General features: G+C 39.0%; 1 protein-coding gene across 1 annotated transcript in view; it reads left to right on the forward strand.

Annotated features, from left to right (window-relative positions):
- Positions 1 to 20,781, forward strand: part of Trpc5 (transient receptor potential cation channel subfamily C member 5) — a 260,467-nt gene extending 239,686 nt beyond the window's left edge. Inside the window, exons 8-11 of the mRNA XM_015991865.3 lie at positions 8,617 to 8,820; positions 9,063 to 9,104; positions 11,270 to 11,359; positions 14,032 to 20,781. Coding sequence (XP_015847351.2) covers positions 8,617 to 8,820; positions 9,063 to 9,104; positions 11,270 to 11,359; positions 14,032 to 14,724 — 1,029 coding nt within the window. The 3' untranslated portion in view covers positions 14,725 to 20,781. The remainder of the gene's footprint in view (positions 1 to 8,616; positions 8,821 to 9,062; positions 9,105 to 11,269; positions 11,360 to 14,031) is intronic.

A 20,781-nucleotide genomic window follows, 5' to 3' on the forward strand; every position in this document is an offset into this window, starting at 1 on the left:
AAGGCAGAGAGGAGGGAGCATGACCAGCAGACACTTGAGGTAAGTAAGATGAGACTCAATATATGATTAGTCTACCATAGAAGTGAAAGACTAGTCCTGTGCTGATCAAAGGAGAAACTCTTGGGCATCATATACTTAGGGAAGGTTTAAATAAAAGTGTCAACAGAAGCCACATCTGGAATCCTGCAATTCAATTTATAGCAAGGTTGGAAATGAAATCAGCATCTATACCCCAGATTATATTGTTCACCTTGTTCACAAAATCAGTATGTAAATACTCACCTTCTTATTAACCAGTGGCTCATACCTTATGGTCTATTATTTGCTGGTGTTTAGAATTCAGGGGCTACCCAACGACCCCTAGCAGTGTGCCCTGCACATGCTACTTGCTCAGTACAGGAACTGAAAACTGACTAGGTTTATAATAAATGAACGAGAAAAAAAACACTAGTGCAAGGATTATTTGCAATAACTTCTCTACTACTTGCCAACTTCTTTGGTAATTCCCAGTGTGAGGTTGCCTAAGCACTAGGGGAATGGAATGACAGTGATAAGAGTGGGTTTCTGTGATGTTTCTTCAAAATGCTTACCTAAAATTGTAAGAGTAGCTACAATGAGGAACATCAGAAAGCCTCCGAAACTCAAGAGAAGTTGACCGTGGCTTATAACTTGGCCCATTGCATATTTGCATTCTTTGCCAAAAGCAAATATATTTCTCCCTAGACCTGTAGCAAATTGCTTTTTTACATTTTCTATTTAATTTTGAGATTATAATATAATTACATCATTTATCTCTTCCCTCTTCTCCCTCCAAACCCTCCAATGTAATTCTCCTTGCTCCTTTTTCAAATTCATGGCCTCTTTTTTCATTAAGCAAATTACTTTTTAAAGGACATAGCTGCTTATATTTTCAAACATGTACAAAAACCCAGGAGGCTGAGAGTACTGGATCAGGAGTTTGAGGCCAGCCTGAGGTAGACACTCTGTTTCAAACAAACTAAAAAAACAAAAACACACATAAATAAATAAAAAGAAAACACATATCCCCCCCCAAAGAAAGCTGAACTCACATGGGAATTACAAAAGCAAACAATTAATAAAACAGATGATTTTGATATCAGAATGTTTAGCCAAATTATATCAAAAAGTAACTGAATATGCACAGGAATCATAGCATCATTCTTTCTTGTCCTCACATGTGAGATATACATATGTTCATGTGTATGCACACATGTGTAGGCAAAGTACACAAGCACATGTAGAGGCCTGAGGTTGTCAACTATAACTCTTGACATTCTCCATCTATTTTTGAGACAAGTCACTCACACAACTCACTGAGTCTGCTAGACTGGCCAGCCATTGAACTCCAGGGATTGACCTGTCTCCACTCATCCAGCACGGGGATTACAAACAGGAATGACACAGTTTTTAATGCTGGGGACCCAAACCTGGGTCCTCATGCTTTTATAGCAGGCAGTTTACCCACTAAGCCATCTCCACAACTCCTCATATTCTCCCATTTTGAAGATATCTAGGGATAGAATTTTACATTTGAAAATACAACTCAGTTCACTTGAAGAAACACTTATTGAATGCCTTCTTCGTTTGAAGAACTATGCCAGATACATAAATGTATTTCCAAGGTTGGCAGGGTCTCTAATCCAGGATATCAAAATGTACAATGATAACTTAAGGTTTGTTCCTGGTGTTAGATGCTCAGAACTAACACATGACATAGGTCTTCCTTCATACCAGGTAGTAAGTAGCATATGGATTTTACATTGACTTCCACAACATTTTAGCTTAGTACCTCTTTCCTACCATTTTAATGGTTGAGAAGACCATAAATCAAAGACTTAAGTTTATTGGTCTGAAAGCACACAGCTAGTTAGTAGCAGATCTTTATTCCAAACCCTGGTTTGGTTCTCAAGCTCCTGCTCACTTCACAATAGCAGGGTTCTTCTCATTGTTACCCTGCTGCTACCTCCTATCTGTCTTTGCATCCTACGGTGCCTACGCTGCTAACACAGCCTCCCATAGCCACATTTTATCACAGTCGTGGGGTGTGTGTGTGTGTGTGTGTGTGTGTGTGTGTGTGTGACTGTGTGTCTGTGTATCTGTGTGTGTGTGTGCATGAGTGCATGTGCTCACACACATGTGTACATGCACGTCTATTTATTGAAGCTCTCTCAGTTCAAACTCTCATAAAGAGCACTTGTTTATGTGTTGTTTTGCACTTTTTATTAGCTTAGAAAAATCAGGCTTTATGATAGCATTTTCAACAAAATTTTTGTTGTTTCTCTTCCTCCTTGTTCTTCCCATCTCCTACGCAGCATTGAGGACTCTAACTCCAGTAGATTTCCTTTCTACTTTTAAGTCACATGCGATCTCTCCCCAATCTTAACCTCTTTTGTCCCCCTTTCATGGACTATCTAGTTTTGCAGTCCATCTCTTCCTCTCACTGCCCCTTACTTATGTATTCAAAACACTGTAAGTTAGGATCCACATATGAGAGAGCAAGAGGGGTTTTTTATCTTTCCGAGACTTGGTCACCTCAGTTTTAAGATTATAGCCCCCAAATTTAATGATTTCAGGTTGTTTTGTTTTGTTTTGTTTTGTTTTGTTTTGTTTTGTTTTGTTTTGTACAGATGAAGAGCTCTCAGACATTCATCTCATTCAGGAATGTAAAGAAACAAAACCACATATCTCCTTTAAATTTGGGGGTTGATATCTAAACTTTATATAATAAGTGTAAACAGTAATATAGGATATAAATTATGGAATATGGTAGACTCAAATTAAAAATAAAACTCTTTAATCCCTCATTTAAGTATTTCTAAAGGAATCAGAATGCCATAGTTGTTACACATAATCAACTACATGTTTAAAAGTTTCCATTACCCTTCTCCTTGAATTCTTACTTACATTATATATAACCACGTTTATTACATTTAGAGGCTCTTATTTTTATGACAAACTATGAACTAAAATTTAAGTTTTACTCCCTGTAATCATAAGGTAATGTTAAAATAATTCTTCTGAACTTAGCTATCATTCAAGTAATGTGAAACTGTTCAAAGAAACACAAATATTATATAAATTTTGATAATCACTAGACATAAAAATTATATTTTTATTGAAAATGAATTTCTTAAAGATATAAATGGGGCTTTTATTCCAACTAGTTGTTATATTCGTGGATGAATACTGAATAATAATCAGGAAGAGGAGTCAGCATCAATTATATTTTCATCTTAATAAAAGTAAATGCTAAGAAACAGTTTTTATATCTGTAAGATAGTTTTATAATATTACTGTCAATTCATTCAGAGTTTTGTGTCAAATTGTCATATAATAATTTGTTCATAAAATAGTATTTTTAGCAGTCTGTCGTCTGACAACTTGACTGGATTGGCTTCAAACCTTTAACAAAGATAACTAGAAACCATGCAGTTTTTATCACCACAACTCTGTAGCACAGCTTAAGATCAGGGAAGGTGATACCTCTGGAGGTTCTTTTATTGTACAGGATTGTTTTAGCTATCCTGGGTTTTTTGTTTTTTTCATATGAACTTGAGTATTGTTCTTTCAAGGTCTGTGAAGAATTGTGTGGGGATTTTGTTCGGGATTGCATTGAATCTGTAGATTGCTTTTGGTCATATGGTCATTTTTATTGTTAATCCTACCGATCCATGAGCACAGGAGCCTTTCCATCTTCCTCTTGGAAGCAGGGGAGAAAGGGGATACTGTGGTTGGAATTTAACATATGAGAGAAGAATAAAAAAGATTTAGAAACTATCTGACTTAGAAAAGATTTGTTGAGGCCAAGGAGGATGCCTCGGTGGGTAAAGTTCTTGCCATGCAGGCATGAGAACCTGGGTTTAATCTCCAACACCCACATAAAAGTCACGACGGTCTGTACTAGAGATAGGGAGATCAAAAGAGGAGGATCTCTGGGGCTTGCTGTCCAGCCAACATAGCCAAACCAGCCAGTTCCAGGGCCCAGAGAGATTTTTGTCTCAAAAAATAAGGTGATTGAGGAAGACACCAAACATCAACTTCTACTCTCCACATGCATGCACAGATGTCCACATGAAACACACACACACACACACACACACACACACAGAGAGAGAGAGACAGAGAGACAGAGAGACAGAGAGACAGAGACAGAGAGAGACAGAGAGGGAGAGAACAAAAGAAAAGGATTTGTTATGTAGTATCACAGTCATTTGGTTTCTTGCTTTATGGAAATGATCCTGTGTTTGGTAGTGTCAGAGATGAATCCCCTGACTATCACTTCCTTGTTTGATTTTCTTTCCTTGAGCATGGGCTGGAACTAAGGAATTACGTTTAAGAGGTACAGTATGGTGACCACAAGTAATATTACTAGATTGGATGTTTGAAGTCACTCAGAGTGCATCTTCCGTGCTCTCTCTTAGATGTATGAAGTGAGAGATGTATTAATTAGATTAATTAACTCATTTAACAGTGCATGTGTACATCAAAGATGCTGTGCATCATAAAAACATGCAACATTTAATTGTCAATTATACCCTTCAAAATCTGGGTATAATTGAGAAAAAAAGAATTAGCAAGATTAGGCTATGAACATACTGGCTTTTTTCTTCTCTCACTGGTTGAAGACACTTACAATGCTATGAGCTGCCCCGGAACATGTGACTGGGAACAGAGAATTGTCCAGTGAATAGTCGACAAACAACTAAGTCCTTCAGTATTGAGGAATATTATAAGGGCCACTCCACGTAGTTAAAAGGAAGATTTATTTAGTGGATGACTTACAAATGAAAGAATGGATAGGTCGCGGGGGTCTGGGGAAGGCGTCTAGCAATCCAGCGGTGTTCTCTGGAGCTCTGCACAATCAATCTCCACCATCCAGGGTCCAGGCGCAGAGAGAGCGCCCCGCGCGAGCGCTTGCCCATCCAGCTCTCAGGTTTCCAGCACCTCCCCTCGCCCCGCCTCGTAGGCGTGACAGTTGCCAGAGTCTCAATGGGGGTTGGAGCTTCCAGATCCAAGCTGGAATGACTACCCACTACACTTCAGTCCAACAGACAATGGAACACTGAACACTGCAGATAGCTACACAAGTGAGCAAGGTGAAGCCTACCAGCCGTCACTTCCCACCACTAAAATCAAGGTGTTGGCTGAACTTTCTGAAGGCTCTAGAAGAAAATCCATGTCCATGTCTCTTATTCAGCTTCTTGAAACTTCTTGAATTCTTTGGTTAACACCATCCTTCTTCCTTCAAGGGCAAGAATAGCTAGCTGAGTCTCTCTTATTGTGTAAATTTTTCACCCCCTCTCTGTCTCCTTTTACTAAAAAGCAATCTTGTGTTTATGTTTGGCCCACCTAGCTAGATGATCTAGGGGAAAAAATCTCTTCAAGCATCATTTAAGTAGCAGCCTTAATTTCATAGGCAACTTTAATTTTCCCTTTTTGTGTGCTATAGCATATTGACAGTTTCCGAAGTTTAGATTGGGACATCTTAAGTGTTCTCACCACAGTTGTTGACTATGTGATATGATGGATGTGCTAATTAGTTTAATTAAATCAGTTCACAATGCATACATATATCAAAACATCATGCTGCATTCCAGAAAAATAGAGAACTCCTATTTGTTAATTAAACATTTTGAAAGCTGATGTTAAGCTTGGTGTGGAGGTGCTTGACTTTAATCCCAGCACTAAGAGGTAGAGGCAGGAATATCTATATGAGTTCAAGGATAGCGTGGTTTACATAGAGAGTTCCAGGGCAGCCAGGGCTATTTAGTGAGTGTAGTTAGTTTTTTTTTTATGTTTTTTTTCACTCTTTACTCTTAGGGGGGGCTCGTCACCCAGCTCTCAAATAATGACACAGAGACTTTTTCTTTCTTATGAATACCCTGCCTTAGCTTGGCTTGTTTCTAGCCAGCTTTCGAACTATCCATCTATCTTTTGCCTCTGAGCTTTTACCTTTCTTTATTCCATATACTTTTCTTTACTTCTTACTCCATGGCTTGCTGTGTAGCTGGGTGGCTGGCCCCTGATGTCCTCCTCTCCTTCTCCTTTTCTTGCTCCCCAATCTTCTCTTCCCATATTTCTCCTCCAATGTATTCTCTCTGCCTGCCAACCCCACCTATCCTTTCTCCTGCCTCACTATGGGCCATTTACCTCTTTATTAGACCAATCAGGTGTTTCAGACAGAAAAAGCAACACAGCTTCATAGAGTTAAACAAATGCAACATAAAAAAATACAACACATCTTTGCATCATTAAACAAATGTTCCATAGCATAAATTAATGTAACACATCTTAAAATAATATTCCACAACAAGTGAGCCCCTACCTAAAAAAAAAAAAAAAAAAAAAAAAAACTGACATGTTTTTGTCTTGTTTTGTTTTGGTGGGAATGCTGGAAGGCGAGGCCTTTAGAAGTTAAGTATGTTTGCTATTACTGAGCTACACCCCAACCCCCACAATAGGAACTCTTTATCTAACATTATTTTAAGATGAAAAAGTAAATGGGTATGAATCATCAATTATAAACTATCATGGCTCTTGAAATAAATAAAGCTTTACATAATACATAAATGGAAAGGCCTTAAATTATTTTTTGAATATTCCAAAGTTGCAAATATCATGACATTTTGTTCAAAAATGCTGTGGCACATATTCTATTACCATAACACAGCTGAGAAATTTAACATTGGTAATTACTAATTTAGAGTCCCTCTTTGTCAGAATTCCCTTCCTATCTCAAGCATGTCCTTTACAGATAATCAAGTATCACTTATTGCATTTGACCATCATGTCATTTTACATTGTTTTAAACTCAAAGGCATGCTGCCCTTTTGCTGTTAATAGCACAGATTATCCCCTAGCCTTGAAAGCAAGCAGTCCATGATATATGTAAAACAATATCCTGGAAGCCACTGGAGGGGGTGGAATAGGTTTGGGATTCCTGCCCATGCCCTCTTCAGATAGTTCATTTGATATTTCCAGCAGCTCCTTGGAAAATATCTATTTACAGAGATTTTGTTTTGTACATTCATTTATTTAAGGGCATGCGGGGGTTGTTTACGCATGTGCACACACATGTGCAAGAGCACATGCACACATTCTACAACATGCACGTGACTGTCAACTTGAGATTGGTTGTAGAATGCAATGGTGGAGAATTAAGTTTGGGGAAAAATAACATATAGATACCTTGCTGCCCCAAAGAACTTACAGAAGAACTTTCAGTTGAAGACGAAAAAAAAATGCTTTTTTTTTCTGTTTGCTAATAATTTTAGATGGTGAATAATAAAAATATACAGCTCTCTCATGAACCTCCCAAAAATATAAACTTAAAAAACTTCCTTCACCCCATCTCTACCTTTTGAAAATAATCATGAGTAGAAGCAGATGCAGAATTCCACAGCCAAACACCAGGCTGAGTTCCAACAGTCCAGTCGAAGAGAGAGAAGAGGGATTCTATGAGCAAGGGGCATCAAGATCATGATGGGGAAACCTGCAGAGACAACCAAACCAAACTAGTGGAAACCAACATCTGTGGAGCCTCCATGGGACTGGACTAGGCCCCCTGCATAAGCAAGACAGTTGTGTAGCTTGATCTGCTTAAGGGCCCCCCTGGCAGTAGGATCAGGATCTATCCCTGGTGCATGAACAGGCTACCTATGGTGGTACACCTCGCACACAGCCTTGAAGCAGTGGGGAGGGGCTTGGACCTGCCTCTACTGAATGTACCACCAGGCTCTGCTGACCCCACATGGGAGGCCTTACCTTCTTATAAGAGGGAATGGGGAATAGTTTGGGAGGTGAGGCTGGAGGGGCTGGAGGAGGGAAGAGGGGTATCTATGATTGGTATGTAAAATGAATAAAAATATCTCCTAATAAAGAAAGGAAATAATCATGATTTATAGTTTAGTATATACCTGCCTAGAACATGTAAATATGTGATTTTTTTTTCAGTTGAATTAAGTGAGATCTTCGCACACAATACATATTGTGTTATTTTTACACTCAGGGTCTCCAACAGATGTAAATATTCATATATATTCTATACATAAAGTATGACATATATTTTAAAGTTAGATTGTATGCCATTTGTTGTTGGGACAACATTTATTTAAGTAGCCTTCTACTACTGAATATTTAGATTGTTTACAGCCATTTGTTATTACTATACTATAGTGAAGAGCCCTGTGTATTAGCTTTCTGCAATCCCCGCCTTCTGTGCCTCCCTTCATTCATCCCCCTTCTTGTTTTTTGATTTTTCAGTTCTGGTCATTGAACCCAGGGTTTCATACATGCTAAGCAAGTGCTCTACCACTGAGCCACACCCCTACCACCTTTTCTTGTATTTTAAGGTAGGATCTTGCTACATAGCTCAAGCCAGTCTCAAACTCATGATCCTCCTGCCTCAACTTCCTGAGTGGCTGGGTTTAAAGGCAGGCACCACGAAACCCAGTAAGATTTATTTCTCAAAGTGGATTGTCAGATCTATGTAATTTACACCTATAGGGTATATGTAATTTGAGTTGGGCTAAAACGAGACCTAGCTGTATTGTCCAGTTTCCTGCCTCTCCCACCTTGCACTTGTGTCTTTCACAGGATCATGCTGACATTGAGTGGAAGTTTGCAAGAACGAAGCTCTGGATGAGTTACTTTGATGAAGGTGGTACCTTGCCACCTCCTTTCAACATTATCCCCAGCCCCAAATCATTCCTCTATCTTGGCAACTGGTTCAACAACACCTTCTGTCCCAAAAGAGACCCCGATGGAAGACGAAGGAGGCACAACTTGAGAAGCTTCACAGTAAGACCCCCCCAAAAAAAATCTGTTTCTGTTTACACAAAACTGCTTTGCTCCTTTCCCTTCTTCATGATAGTTCCTATCTTAAACTCTGTAAAATCATTCCAACTAAATGCTCTTGTTATCTGTCAGTCAGAAGCCACTGTATCATTCTACATTCCTAATATTTACCAAATCCTTAGGGTGGGTGAATGGGTAGGGTGCTGGTCAACTGATGTAATCTCTCTGTCCATTTTGAATTACAGGAACGCCATGCTGATAGCCTGATACAAAATCAACATTATCAGGTACTGCTTACGCACTGGGGCTAAACACAATGGTTCTTGGCCAGTTCTTTGGAATAGAGAAGCACACTCTACTTTAGCTATGTCTGGACTTAACTTGGGTAGGAGCTCTGGAAAGACTGTAATCCACTCAAGACTGAAGTAATTGATCAGGGTGGAGTCACCTGCCCTATAACCCTGTTCATATCCTTTTAACACTACCTTGTCTGGATGTAAGTCTCCATACCTTAGAAAGCTATCTTCCTTGAAATTCAGTAGCAGACATGCAGTTGCTCAGTCAACAAGTAAACAAGTGCCTATTGCACACCAGGCACTAAGATACACATTAGAGAAATCATTATGGAAAAGCAAGACATAATGTTTGTACACCTTAGAAGCTTATTATCTCTCAGGGATGGAAGATATTACATCATTAAAACTAATAAAATTAACTGGTTAGAGGGTAAAAACTTGCTTTAAAAAAAGCACATACAGCAATGGGAATACATAATAAATAGCAAATACAGAATAAGAGGAAGTCATCAGTAAATTCAGTGAAGAAAAATCTTATATCAGAACACAGGTCTCTAAATTAAGAACATGACTTTAATCCAAGGAGCAGATATTTGCTTCTTATGGGACCAGCCAGAAGACAGCCAAACACAAAAATATGTGAGATATTAACTGAAAGTAACCATTGAAAATCACAGATAAGAGACTATATTTAAGCTTCTAGATCAAAATCAATGCAGAGTAGGGGATGGATCTCAGTTGGTAGAGTGCTCAAAACTATACATGAAGTTCTGGGTATGATCCCCAACACCACATAAACTGAATGCAATGGAGGCCAGAGTTCAAGGTTATCCTCAACTATGTAACAAAGTCAAAGGGCAGCTTGGGTTACACAATACTTAGTCTAAAGAAACCCAAACAGAAAAATATTCTACAGGGTTGAAAGGAAAGGAAACTCAACCTTATTCCACAAATGGCTTCTTTAATTTTGTTCCTCTTAGGTGTAAATAACAAAGAGGAACACAACATACAGTATTTCATGTTCTCAATGACCCTTCCCTCACTATGCCTACCTCCAACTCTAGTAATTTTAGAAAATGGTGAAACCTAGGCAAGATTCATCATCTTTATCTTCTGCTTCAAACATCCTAACAAAAGGAAAAGGCAGTCCCTGAGCTTCTCAGTGACTGATAGAAGAAGTTCATCGAGTGGCAAAAGTAGTAGCTACAACATTGCTGTTACGATAGGCTTTGGAATCAGCTTGAAGGAGAACTGAAATCTAATTAATGTTCACATTTCCTGGCAGTGTGACCCTGAAGAAGCCAGTTAACAACACGAAGCCTCACCTTCTTCGTGTGTAAACTAGGAAGAATAGTAAAAGTCCCATTGCAGTGTAGTGAAAATTCAGTGGGGATGGTGCCCAGCACACTGCCTGACACATTGCAGTAAGTGGCGGTGATTATCAACACCAACCTTGCAACCATTCGTGTTTCATCAGTCCTGAGGCTAATAGAGGCATTCCCTCTAGAGGTGAAGCGTAGATTGAGTTTATGAAAAATGTCTGGATCACAAAATTAGAGCTCGTGATGGGTGGTGATGGTGCACACCTTTAATCCTGGCAGTTGGGAGGCAAAGGCAGGCGGATCTCTGTGAGTTCCAGGCCAGCCTGGTCTACAGAAAGAGTTGCAGGACAGCCAGGGCTACACAGAGAAACCCTGTCTCGAAAAACAAAACAAACCAAAAAAATTCCTAGCTCATTTAGTGACTGTCAACTTCATAAAGAGAAAAATCCTTTATTTCACTAAAAGTACTAAAGTTTAATCCATCCCCAAGGAATGGATATTGAATATGAGCATTCAAGGGCTATTGTACTCTCATCAGACACACACACACACACACACACACACACACACACACACACAGAATACATGCTTACCTTATGCTTCAATAGAAATTCTTCCTTTGGGGTAAATTTAATGGCATACTCTGCCACCAAAATTCAGAGATGCAATGACTTATTAACCCAATGAACTTTAATTTTTTTGGCAGCAAACTGCTAGATACTGTGAGGATTTCCTATTGCAAAGATAATTTAAGTGAGTTTTCTGAGTAAGTTCCTTATTTACCTGATAGTCTGAAAAGGAAACTGAATACCTTTCATGGTTTTTCAATTCCAGGAAGTTATCAGAAATTTAGTCAAGAGATATGTGGCTGCAATGATAAGAAACTCTAAAACAAATGAGGGGCTAACAGAAGAAAATTTTAAGGTAATTTAATCATGAAAAGCAGATAAATCAATATCTCTCTCTCTCTCTCTCTCTCTCTCTCTCTCTCTCTCTCTCTCTCTCTCTCTCTCTCTCTCTCTCCCTCCCTCCCTCCCTCCCTCCCTCCCTCTCCCTCTCCTTCTCCCTCTCTCTGTGTTTTCCCCTGTCCAAAGAACCTACATTCAAGCTCTAATTTCTTGGTATAATTTAATCTTCATAGAGTCTGAGAATCCTGATTATGGAATTCCACCTTCCTATATTGCAGAAAAAAAATGAATTACAATTCTTTCTTATTCTTTAAAAAAATATTCTTTATAAAGTTTTTTTAAAAAAAAAATTGAGTTTATCTTTTTTTTTAAGATTTATTATATATACAGTGATCTTCCTGTATGTATGCCTGCATGCCAGAAGAGGGCACCAGATCACATTACAGATGGCTGTGAGCCACCACGTGGTTGCTGGGAATTGAACTCAAGATCTCTGGAAGAGCAGCCAATGCTCTTAACCTCTGAGCCATCTCTCCAGCCCCTATCTTTCTTTTGTGTGTATGGGTGTTTTGCCTGCACGTTTGTTGCCTGCAGGTGTCAGATCCTCCTGGGAGTGGACTTACAGGTGGTTGTGATCCAACGTGTCGGTAGTGGGAACTGAACCCAGGCCCTCTGGAAAAGCACAGTTCTATTAACCACAAAGTCATCTCTCTAGCCCCTGCAACTCTTATTCTGTCTTAGAATTATCTGTCATCCAGTAGGTGGAGAGAATTTTTTTTTCCTTTTCTAAAAAAATAATGCTTGTAATTGAAATAGAAAATGACTTTCTTCCTTCCTCCTACTGCTCCAGCTACACTCCCTCATATCTCTCCCATATCTCCCAACTCTCAAGTTAATAACTTCTTTTTCTTTGATTTTGTATTGTCTCATACCTGTGTGTGTGTGTGCGCGCGCGCGCGTGCAAATATATAAAAATACAACTTTTTGAGTTTTTGTTCTTTGCATTTGTTTACATGGTTTCAGGGCTGACTACTTTGCACTGGACAACCAATTGGGGGACTTCTCCCTGGGAAACCTTTCCTCTCCTCCCAGCAGTTACTATTGCCTGTATATAATTCTTTGTGTCGGGTTGGGGCCCCAAGGAAACTTTGTGTTGAGAGGTTCTGATCAATGTCTGTCACAATCAGTCTTATGACCAAAATGAACCCATCCTGCATATCATTTCCTTTGATATTACCAGTGTGAGAATAGCATGTTTAACTGATGTAGCATCAATGCATGGGAAGGGGTAAGGCAGCAAACTGAAAATGCCTGAAGACCTACCTTAAAGGCCTTCTTTAAAAGATGGACAATAAAGTCCCAAATATATATTATTAAATTTCAAGTCTAAAGAAACTACAGTTAAATAGTAGAATTTTTCCACTGTTGGTATCAGCCTAAAAGAGTGATTCTCACACAGCGGCATTTATATACTTAGGGCACATTTGGCTGTCTGGAAATGTTTTAAGTTATCATACTGGCATCTAGTGGGTACAAAGAGCATTGCTACTAACCATCTCACAATTACCAAGACAGCTTTCCGTTATAAAAAACTATCCTGCTTGACATATCAGTAGAGCCTAGAAGAAGAACCCCTATCCCAGGATGCATGACCATGCACAGACACACAATAAATAACACACCCCTATAAGGCACACAGGAATTCTACTATCTTAATCCACAGATGGAACTTATTTGTTGAGGACCAATGTCCCAGTCACTTTGCTAAGTTATTATTGTGTATCAGTTCATGAGTACAGGGAGCATCTGGGGGCTGAGAGTGTTGGCAGAAAGGAAAAAGGAGATGGAGAGGTAGTAGGTACAGAAAAGCCCTGTAGTCCATGACATGGCATTTATAGTGTTTCCTAAGACAGAGACATTACTAAGACATTTTAAGCAGGACAATGACATGATCAGATTTAAGCTTTGAAAACTTGTAAAGGAACAAGTGAATGGTATCCAAGCAGCTGGAGAGAAGGCAAGTCATATATACTTGAATGACCCCATGCCCCATCCGAAAGCAGCAGTCTGATACATCACCTGATACTTCATTTCTTCCATTTCCTTCCTGGGTCCTAAAGGTCTTGTCTTCTTCAGTTGTCCTTTTATTTATAGACACTCATGACAGCCGGTACTACAACCAAATAGGTTGTCAGCTACCACTTCATTTTTAACATTTTGTGCTGGGGGGGGGAGTGTTTTACCTACATGTATATTTGCCTGCATACATGTATGTGCACCATGTGTGTGCCTGGTGCAGGTAAAAGCCAGAAGAGGGTGTCAGATCCCCTGGAACTGGAGTTACAGATGGTTGTGAGATGCCACGTGGGTGCTGGGAATTGAACCCAGGTCATCTGGGAGAGGAGCCATTGTTCCTAACTCCTAAGCCATTTCTCCAGCCCAGTTTTTACTTAGAGATTAGTTTCTTATGTTCCTGATCCACAGGTTCTGAAGTCAAGCTTACCACTGCAGTTGTTCCATTGGTCACAGAACAGTCTTTCTGTGCTTGAACTAATGAAAGATTTTTAAAGTACAATGTGTGCTTCATGATTTATTACTATGCAAAACTTAGCCTATCCAAAATTCCAAATGTCTTCTTTAAACTAAAGACCATTTTTCTGACAAAACATGTCTCCTTTCTTCCTCTAGGAATTAAAGCAGGACATCTCCAGCTTTCGATATGAAGTGCTTGACCTCTTGGGAAACAGAAAACATCCAAGAAGAAGCTTTTCCACTAGCAGCGCTGAATTCTCTCAAAGAGATGATACCAATGATGGCAGTGGTGGGGCTCGGGCCAAATCTAAGAGTGTCTCTTTCAATTTAGGCTGCAAGAAAAAGGCCTGCCACGGGGCACCTCTCATCAGAACCATGCCAAGAGCCAGTGATGCTCAAGGAAAGTCAAAAGCTGAGTCATCAAGCAAACGGTCCTTCATGGGTCCCTCTCTCAAGAAACTGGGTCTCCTGTTCTCCAAGTTTAACGGTCAGACCTCTGAACCTACTCCAGAGCCCATGTACACAATCTCCGATGGGATCGCACAGCAGCATTATATGTGGCAGGACATCAGATATTCGCAGATGGAGAAAGGGAAGGCAGAGGCCTGTTCTCAAAGTGAAATGAACCTCAGTGAGGTAGAGTTAGGTGAAATCCGGGGTGCTGCTCGGAGCAGTGAATGCCCCCTAGCCTGTTCCAGCTCTCTTCACTGTGCATCCGGCATTTGCTCCTCAAATTCTAAACTTTTAGACTCATCAGAGGATGTATTTGAAACTTGGGGAGAGGCTTGCGACTTGCTCATGCACAAATGGGGTGATGGACAGGAAGAACAAGTTACAACTCGGCTCTAAGTCAAATCCCCACCAGCTATTCTGGAATTCAAGAGAAAATTTGTAATGTCCTCATTCTCAGAGGTGACCCCAAATATGGTTCCCTCACGGTTCCCCCCTCCAAGGAGTGAAACTCCTATTGTTTTCAGTCTTTTATAGCCACATTCCTCATGCTTTGTTTTATTGTTATTATAATTTGCCTTTTGATATCTCGAAATACTTCAATCCATCTCGAAAGCAACTGAAGGGGCATTGCCCCTAGTCAGCAGAGGTGCAGTCGGGTGCTTAACCCCTTTGCTTTGCTGTTCTTACCCTTGCCTCGCTGACGCTCCGGGTGCCACTTTGCTACCATAGCTGCCGCCCAGATTCCTGACTTCCCTCGGGATCTCACACCCATCTCCCCACAGAGCTGAGGGAGATGGTCAGCAGTCCCTACCAGCTACCAGATAAGGCAAATCAACCTGCCTGTCTTTGTTGCTCTTCAGTGCTACACGCTGCCCATGCTGGTTCAATGAACAGCATGAACGGGAGACTAGACTCCAAAGAATTGGCAGCTTGTGGTTTCTAGGTAGAACTAGCCTTTCTGTTTTGTTTTAAAACACCATAACTTCTAATTGTAGGGACTGTTGAGGTTTCGTTTCTTAAAGATGTGTTAGTTTCTTAACGTGTGCCAATGAGATATTTACTCTACAGTGCGTGTCATATATATAATAAGTTAGCTGATTTCCTTTCCTGTGTTTGTATATTTCAGTTAACTTATATATTTTAAATTTTGAGACTATCAAAATTAGTATTTAGGATGTGTACTTTTTTCCAAAACATCTTCTACTGCACTTTAACCAATAGTTACTACATCTCATATATTGGCAAGAAAAAATATAACTAGCTGGCATATTTATAGAGTCCTATCTACTGTGGCTAGTTTTAATCATCATTGATATAAAGGCATTTCTAAGCCTAAAGACTGGATTTGAAATATTTTTTATGAGAAAAATGACATTTTACTGAGGTATTTAAATTTAGGGGGAAAAGAGCACCTTAATTTAATTAATTGCTTTCTGGAAAGAAAACCTAGCAGACACAATTTTAGGTTCAGATAACCTAATTCAGGTTGCAGCTGTAATATCCACTGGGAGACGGGAAACTGCATGTGTGAACTGTTAGATATATAATGTAATAATCCTAGTGGATTCGTAGAGCTAAATTCTGCCTTCAAAGAAAGCTGCATATTTGCATTCAAACTCTTTCCCATAGCCCAGGAGTACTTAATCAGAACACAAGTTAAAAACAAAGTTAGGATGCATATGGTAATCATTTTAGGACTGACAACCACCAAACAATAGCCTGCTGGGCAAGCATAGTTTTACCAACATATGCTTGGCTTGTGGAGATTAACAATTTATATGGCAGAAAAGTAAAAAAGTTCGTTGGGCATCACCTGTTCTTTTTAAGTGTCAGCAGCAACAAGAATCCATCTACATTCTTGTGTGCAGTATGCTGGACGTGAAAGGAATTGTTCAACAATGTAAATGTGTCTGTAAACTTGCTTTTGACAGTGTAGTTTATGTTAAACTGACTTTCCATCTCTATCCCTAGCATTGGTAAATGACGGTAAAAGTGTTTCATGTGAAAAGGAGCCAAATTAGGGGCAAGGGAGGCAGGAAGTAGTGCTGAACACAACTCCGACACACGGAAAAGGGAACAACGAGAGTAAGATGAATCAACACGAATTTGGCAAGGGTTTGTTCCAAAATAATCTTAGTCTTATCTGAAGTGCTCATTTGGTCAAATCCAACTGCTGCCCTACTGAGGGACCATCACAAATACCTATGACACTGGGACAGATTCCTTTCTAAAAGGAAGAGTTCTAAAGTCACAATTTCAACTTTCCCAACTGTAAAACTTATTCTTAATAATAAATCAACCTCGACTACAACCCTAACTCACACCACCACCAACAAAGCCAACATATAACCATATAGTCAAAACATCTTTCTCACCAATATACAGACTATTAATAATCTAGGTGTAACTGTTGTAATGATCAGAAAACAGTAGGAAGGCATGAAGTCGTGGTCCAAAGCAGTCTTATCTCAGTAACATTCTGAAGAGAGAGGAAAGATATTACACCAGCCATTCTCTGCAACTGAAAGACAGCAGTGCCGTATTTCTTGGGAACACATTCCATACCAGATCTCCTTTGTGACTTGGGCTTTAGATTTCACTAGCTATGTTGATGCCTCATTTAGGATAAATGTTGAAACTAAACAGCGATTGTCCTAAGTTCCATGTTGGTGATAGCAACATTTTTATTAACTCTAAGATAATGCCAAGCAAAAAAGTGAAAGACATCTTTCTACCCAGCCACTGTTTACAAACATTTCAGGGATGGAGAACTTCCCTGACAGTCAGCCCTGAATTCTGTTCCTGGTACAATTTTAAAAGGGTGGAGGGTTGGAAAGATGGCTCAGTGCTTAAAAGCACTCACTCTAACAGATGACCCAGTTTCTATTCCCAGCACCCACAGGGCAGCTCAATCTGTCTGTAACTCCAGTTCCAGGGCATCTAATGCCCTCTTCCAGATTCCCCAGGCACCAAGCACACATGTAATACACAGACATATATGTAGGCAAAACATTTACACACATAAAATAAAAGTGAATAAGTCTTTTTTTAAAGGGACAGGATTTGAAATAAAAATTCTTAAGCATGTCTTTTCACTGCTGAGAATGTACAAAGGTAACTTGAGAGTAAATTTGTAAGCCAGAGAGAGAGAGAACTGTAGAGAGGATCAACTGGATTCCAACCTCATATTTAAAGTTTTTTTTAAAAAGGTGGCACCATGGTATCCAGAGAAGGGCACCAAGCTGGTCAATAAACACAAAATTTCTGGATTATAGAAACATTACCTAGCATATATGTTATATATAGATGTTCAAATAAAATGCCCTCTATACAGGTGCCCATTGTTTTCATTTGTCTAAAATACTGTGAACTCCAAAACTGCACTTAAATGTAAATTTAAAATGTACTGTAGCTGCAAAGTAAAAATAACTATAAATACAAGAACCACTTGTTAATAATACAACACCATGACTTACTTTCATTACAGTCAACTTTCTTATAACTTCTAGGTACCTTGGGTCCATTTGTTTGATACAATGATTAAAGTCTTCTTAATATTAAGGTAAACATACAAAAAAGTCTGAATTATATCAGAAATTATATCATTGTTAAAGTACCTCTTCCACTTTTAAGCCCAGTGGAGTGCAAAAAAGGGGAAGATTCTAAACTCAAAATCATTGATAAATCTGAGGCCAGCCTGGACTATATAGTAAGACCTTATATCAGAAACACACACACACACACACACACACACAAAATTTCTTTTAAGTTCTTTTTACTCTTCTGGCTTACTTGCTCCAAATATCTAATCATTGGCATAGAACTGAGTTTCTCAGTTCAGTGTGAACCTTACTTTAGAAAAGAGGAACAGTGTATGATTTCAATGCCCTTTTCCAAACAGATGTGGTTTTTGGTTTGTTTGGCTTTATTGGAAAATGTCTGAAAAGGTGAAAACTTTATCTGTGTATGTGCAAATACACACCTGGAAGCTTAAAATGGCATTTGAGCCTCTGACCTTGCTTTATCCCATTTGGGAATAGTGAATGGTGAGGGAGCAGGAATAACTACTTTTCCATGAAGAGATTTCCTGGGATGTGGTAAAGAATTGCTAAATGAACAAGCCACAACGCATCCTCTGTAGAACAACTGTTAAAGCGAGAACTACCAGATTTAGTTTTTCTGATTTTGAGAAGGGAAGACACTTAGACCAGAAAAAGGTAACCTGAGAAATATACACACTTTTGGGAAAAGAACATGCATGGATTTTACTGCAGTCACATTACAATTCATAATGCTGTCATGTAAGCTAAGTTCCCCAGTATGCTATTTGGTGGTTCACAGAAGGTGCTTGTAAGTGGCCTTGAAGCTTTACTTTCTAAAAATGGGGTGTTGGAATGATGCAGGAAACAAACTAAGAGGTTATGTCATCTTCAAGCTCAGAATTGCTTTCTTTTTAAGTTTATTGATCTGAACTCGGCTTCTTTTCTGAAATATTAGTATCAGTGATTGTGGTACTTGAGAAACATATACACATTCAAAACTATAGTATTTAAACACCAACTTAGTAGAATGCCCTATGCCAGCCCAAAGCTACTTTTTGTTGCAATTTTTTTAATCTGTCGGGAAAAGTTGTAAAAGCTCTATGGAAGATTCCTGTGACTACACAAATAAATAGCAGACAATTTCTGTAGTAAGAGAAAAAGTTCACTACTTTTCATTATTAGTGGTATATATTCATTACATAAAATCATGGGTTTCACTTTGACTTTTTCTACATTTGTGCCATGTATTTTGCTCACATTTCCCTCTCTTGTCCCTCTCCTTCCTTTTCTCTCCCCAAAATAGTCTTTCTACTTCAATTCATGGATGTGTTTTAAATATAGATTCCACATATGAAAGTAAACATGTGCTACTTACCTGTGTGAGCCAGGCTTATTTTGCTTAACATGTTGATCTCCTCCAGTTCCATGCATTTCCCTGCCAATGATGTTAATTTCATTCTTCATGGATGAGTAAACCTCCACTGTGCATACCATATTTATTCACCTGGTGACAGTCGACTACTTTGGATCCCTGTAATCAACTTCTACACATATCCTCTTCTGACACCTCTAAAAAAAAACCCTTCCTTACAACTCTAAATCTCTTAATAGAAGCAAAAAGAACTCAATTAGTAAGTAAAAGCTGCCTATGGTGAAGGTCAATAGTCACCCATTTGCAGCAGACTTGAGTGGGTTTCAGAATAGGAATTCTACCCTCACTGCCTCATTTCATGCAGGTATGCACACATACATATCACAAACATAGATGACATTGTTCTCATTGGTTCTTGAAAGAATAGAGGAAAGTGTGCCTTTTGGCAAGCAGATTAAGGTGGGCTGGGAATTTTATGTCTTTTCCAATGAACTTCAATATATTCCTAACTGCCTTCTAATCTAAAAGACCTCTAGACAATTTTTTAGTGCCACAGAACTCTTAGAAGAGACCCTAGAAAAAGAAAGCAGAAAGGGCACTTGAGATTTTAATGAGGGTTCTTAAAAGTGATAGCAAGCTTTCAAAGGAGAGACAAGTGTTACTAACCACTACAAATAGAAATAATCAAATTGTTGAACTCTTAGGATGATAAAATTGAGATAAATTGTTTGATTAAAAATGTTTCTGGGGCTGGAGAGAGCGCTATATTGGTTAAGAGCACTTGCTCATCTTCCAGAACACCAGAGTTCAGTTCCCATCAAGCATATCAGGAAGCTTACAACAGCTTGCAACTACAGCTCCAAAGGATCCCAGTCCTCCTCTGGCTTCTGTGTGTGTGTAGTGTAGTTTCTTATGGCTGGGTGAGTGGTTAATAAGAGCCCTCACCTAACATAAGCAAGATCCTAGGTTTGATCCCCCAAAAGATCATTTTACATCAACCTTTTCTCCAACAAAATCTAGAAATGCAACTTATGTGAGAAAACTAGCTCTAAAAATCTCTTTTCAAGTTTTGGATATTAGAGCTGAATTTCAAAAAGCAGTAGTTTCTCATGTAGCATCACTGTATTAATAAAGTCATCAGGCAAGATCCATATTAAAATTATTATTTTAAATTGTGCAGTGTCACAGATTGCCTTTCCAAATATGGAGGAGGACTGTTCTAAATTTTACCTAAGAAATGAGTCTGCTACAACTTTATGAAAGAGAAGAGCTAAACTAGGGGATGGTACATATGGAAAGAAAACCAGATTACACATGTCATATTTAGTCCCATAAATTTAGTTTTAAGTATATAACCTATGATTACAAATGAGTTCTATAAATTTGCCAGAACTTACACATCAAAATGAATGACATCCATCAAGCAAATCATCTTAAATATCTGCACCTGCTGCGTGGTAGGGCACATACCTTTAATCCCAGCGAGGCCTGACTGATATATACAGCGAGTTCAAGGACAGCTAGAGCTACACGGAGAAA

This window comes from Peromyscus maniculatus, chromosome X (genome assembly GCF_049852395.1).
Source record: "Peromyscus maniculatus bairdii isolate BWxNUB_F1_BW_parent chromosome X, HU_Pman_BW_mat_3.1, whole genome shotgun sequence".
Classification (NCBI taxonomy): Eukaryota; Metazoa; Chordata; class Mammalia; order Rodentia; family Cricetidae; genus Peromyscus; species Peromyscus maniculatus.